Source organism: Cibotium barometz, chromosome 14 (genome assembly GCF_041138505.1).
Source record: "Cibotium barometz isolate CiBa-2024 chromosome 14, ASM4113850v1, whole genome shotgun sequence".
In the NCBI taxonomy this organism is placed as follows: domain Eukaryota; kingdom Viridiplantae; phylum Streptophyta; class Polypodiopsida; order Cyatheales; family Cibotiaceae; genus Cibotium; species Cibotium barometz.
Window position 1 is genome coordinate 60,041,903 of NC_141059.1, and position 3,855 is coordinate 60,045,757.

The 3,855-nt window shown below is 47.7% G+C and overlaps 1 protein-coding gene across 1 annotated transcript; it reads right to left on the reverse strand.

The window, feature by feature from the left end:
* Nucleotides 1-504: 504 nt before the first annotated feature.
* LOC147632244 (uncharacterized) lies at nt 505-3,399 on the reverse strand. Its single transcript, XM_086808014.1, has 3 exons — nt 3,100-3,399; nt 1,278-1,721; nt 505-510 (listed from the first exon to the last, which is right to left on the reverse strand). The coding sequence occupies exons 1-3, from the start codon at nt 3,220-3,222 to the stop codon at nt 505-507; spliced, it is 573 nt and encodes a 190-aa protein (XP_086664140.1). The 5' UTR covers nt 3,223-3,399.
* Nucleotides 3,400-3,855: the final 456 nt, after the last annotated feature.

Consider the following 3,855-nt stretch of genomic DNA (forward strand, 5'->3'; position numbering starts at 1 on the left):
GATTAGGTCCTTGATGTTCTATAGCTGCATGAATGGTGGCTTGCTCTTCTTCTTCCATCTCTAAAGTCGGTTCACCAATCATAGAGCAGACACGGGCAGTCACTCCACGACCTCTACCACGTCCACCACCACCTCGTCCAGCCTGGCGGTTATTAGGAGTCCCACGACCTTGAACTCCCCGGCCGCCTTGTGGAGCAGGAATGACATTAGGATTGAGAGAGGATCTTGCAAGTTTGGGGCATTCATTCCGGAAGTGGCCAACTTCATTGCAATAAAAGCACCTTTGGTCCCCATAGGATTCTGAAGTGGAATTAGCATAACTGCGGGGGACAAAATTATTGGGGTACTGACCAATAGTATTGTGGCGGAAATTCGATTGGTAATTCCTCTGAAGGCGCCCCCTTGGGTTAGACTCAGGATAGACTCTCTTCTTTGCTTGACCACTCTTTACTTCTTTAGCCAGAGGTTTGGCTCGAGTAAGAGCATCTTGTAAGGTAGTTGGCCTCATTGCTTCAAGGCGAGAATCCAAAGGTTCATTCAGCCCTTGGCAAAATCGGGCCACTTGTTGAGTGATCGACATAGGTGGAGCATATTTGCCAAGTGTGACAAATTTTGAGTAGTATTCCTCCAAGGTTAAGCTAAGCTGCTTGAGGCTGAAGAACTCGTTCATCTTAATAGATTCATGAGATGGGGGAAGATAACGGCCCTTCACAGCTTGCTTAATGTCACTCCAGGTTTGGGTATCTTCAGTGACGCCCTTATCTCGGCACCATTGCTTCCACCAAAGTTTGGCGTCCCCGGTAAGACGGAATCTGGCAAGCATAGATTGATTCCCAATTCCTGTACCAGCGGCCGAAAAGTAATCGTCCATGGCTTCTATCCAAACTTCTGCATCCCTTTCAATCTTTGAACCTGCCCCATTAAATGAGGGAGGTTGCATTTGTTTGAGGAGAAGCTTCTTCTCCTGTGTATCTGTATATAATGCATTGGGAGCAAGAAGTTGACGATCCTGGTTATCAATAAGAAGCTAAATTTAGAATTATGACGCTTAGGCGGTTTAATACACATAAGACAATGAGTGTGAAAATCAAAACTTTTTATTCCAAGCTTTAATATTTACAAGTAAACCAAGCCATTTACAAGTAAACCAAGCCATTTACAAGGATTGGACTAAATCCAATCTTATTTATTTACATGGTAGTCCTCTAGGAAACCTAATAAAGATCTGCGGTGGTAGCATTGAAAAAGTAGGGGGGTTCTCCCATGGTTTCAAGAACCCGATAAGTCTCTGGTAGGGGAGGTAAACCTCGTCTAGAAAGACGGGTAACGGCTACTCTATCAGGGGGTACAACTTGAGTCACCTTATCATAAACCCAACGATTCTGCAGCATGCGATTCCCATCGATAGTGACATAGGTGTTACGAGGAGTGCCAATAAACCAGAACAGGCGAACCATCCGCAACATCTCGGCATATCGGATCCGCCTCAAGTCGTTGGTGAGATTGCCGACGTGCTCAGCTCGAATGATGAAGTAGGTAGATCGACGATGCCAATACTCAGTTCTGTTCCATCCCCTTTCGATGCGAGTGTAAAGAGGAAGGGTTAGCTTGTCTACAATGTGCATCATAGTGTCACGGAACTCGAATTCGGAAGAGCGACAAGCAGTCATGAACATGCATTGGAATACCAGGAAGCGAGAATAGGGATCCATCTCGTCCTCCTGCATCCAGCAGTAACTAGATTAGTTTAACAAGAATTCCTAGAGCAACAAGAGAATACAATATAAAATCTCCCAAGTCTAAACGCGCTCTGATACCACGTGTAAGGCCCCCGTCCCGAAGGGCGGGGGAATCCTTTTGATAGGCGGTCAAGTCTCGTGTTATTTTCCGATCGACGACACCTCGATCTCGTAGAAATACGAGGTTACGAGCAAACGGACGGACCTAACTCTATCTCGCAGGGGAAACGTAGTCATCCTAAAGGAAATTCTAATCCCCAGCACGAGATGTGCGTGGAGATGGAACAAGACCCACACTTGGTTCAAGGAAGCCAACGCCTTTTTCCCCCGTATTCATGAGGCACGGCCGCTGGCTCGGTCCCCTAAAACAAGTCTTGTTCGTGACTCTACTATTCCCTAAGTATCGTAGGTTACGACTAGTAGAAAGCTACCCGACTGATCGGGTCCACCCATCCTTAGAATGGTACCGTCAGGGCATCCATTCTCCCACTTTCCACACACTCACCCGTTCAATTGTTTCCTAATTAAGTCCTACCACACTGTGAAACACTTAAAAACAATTTCCTTTGTTAATTAATTACACTTGATTCCTTAAAGAAAGTCTTTCTTAGCACAACATTGAAATCAACGAGCATACTTACAGTGAAAAATATTTACAAAGATCCTGAAACCGGGCCGATATTCCAATCCAAACTCATGTCCAAACCATAACCATAACCACAACTACATCGATAATCTAGAATTCGATCTTCCAGCCTCAACCAGCTGGGTAAACCTCACGGACCGTCTCCCCTCGTCGTCAGCCAGACGATGAGGGCCAAGCCGTCCTGTCACCCCCTCAGGTACTGACGCTTGTACCAAACCCTCTCGCTCTTCGGAGGGGACGTCTCCTCATGAGGTGGGGGTTAAGTCACCGCACTAGCCTGGACCCACAGAACTAGGCAGCATATATACATCACCCTGATGGTGAAAACCAATTCCCAGTGGCATAGGAGGGGATTGCCCTGGGCCGACTCCCGGCCTCGCTATATCCTCCGCCCGGCTACACAGGCAAGCACGGAGTTAGCTAAGGGGGGGGAGAAGCTGTACCTGCATGTTAGCAATAAACCAACAGTATATCCAATAAAAAGAGACATAGCCTTAATTCAATGAATTCACGCATTAACAAAAACCATCGTTTCGGAAAGACAATGATTCGAAAGCAAGATTACTTTCCTATAACTTTACTTAAGAGTAACCATAAGGTACTTTAGGCCATCTATACTAGGGTTTAACCTTGGTTCCTTTCTTATTATTTCGAGAATCTTTGCATTAAACTTGATAAGAGAGAATTTTACTTAAAACTTGTTAAATGACCAACCTGGTTATCATTTTCATGCCTATCCACTTCAAGAGGGGCGAAGTCGATTGCAGGGACGCGATTTGCTTCATTCCCTCCTTGGGCAGCGCGCGGTTCTTCAATTCGGCGGCGTTTCGGCGCCATAGGAGCACTAGAGTTTTAAGAGGATAAAGAGAAAACGAGGTGAATATAAGAGGTTGGGAGCGTGGAGAGAAAAGAGAGAATTCTACTGGTTCAAACGGATTCGAAAACGGAGTCCGTTTGGGGTAGGAAAAGCTTGTTGGGCTTATGGGCAGGAACGACCTCTTAGCCTAAGTTTAAGTCGCCGCATATGGGGGGGGGGGGGGGGGGGGGGGAATTGAGAGGGGTGTCCTTAACCTGGAGAGCTCTTGAGAAGAGTGTACGTCTAGGGAGGCCTAGGGAAGAGCAAGGCAAGGGTTGAAGGAGAGGCACACTTAAAGTCTATTCACACGGGGGGGGGGGGGAGAAGAGTGTAGGACATGTCCTAGAGCTTGAGAGAGAGAGCTTGCGCGTAGAGGCTTGCTGGGGGCTTGTCTGGAGAAGGGGGCTGGGAGGGTCCTTTTATAGGTGCTGGAGGGTGGACGTCCGGGTACGGGAGGGTGACACCTGGGTGGTGTAGGTGTCCGGGAGAGGTGTGGGCGTGAGACACCTGGGGGTGGAGGTGTCTCGAGGAGAGAGAAAGTGTGACACATGGGGGTGGAGGTGTCCCCAAGAGAGAGAGAGCGCGACACCTGTGGATAGAGGGTTCTGGGAGGA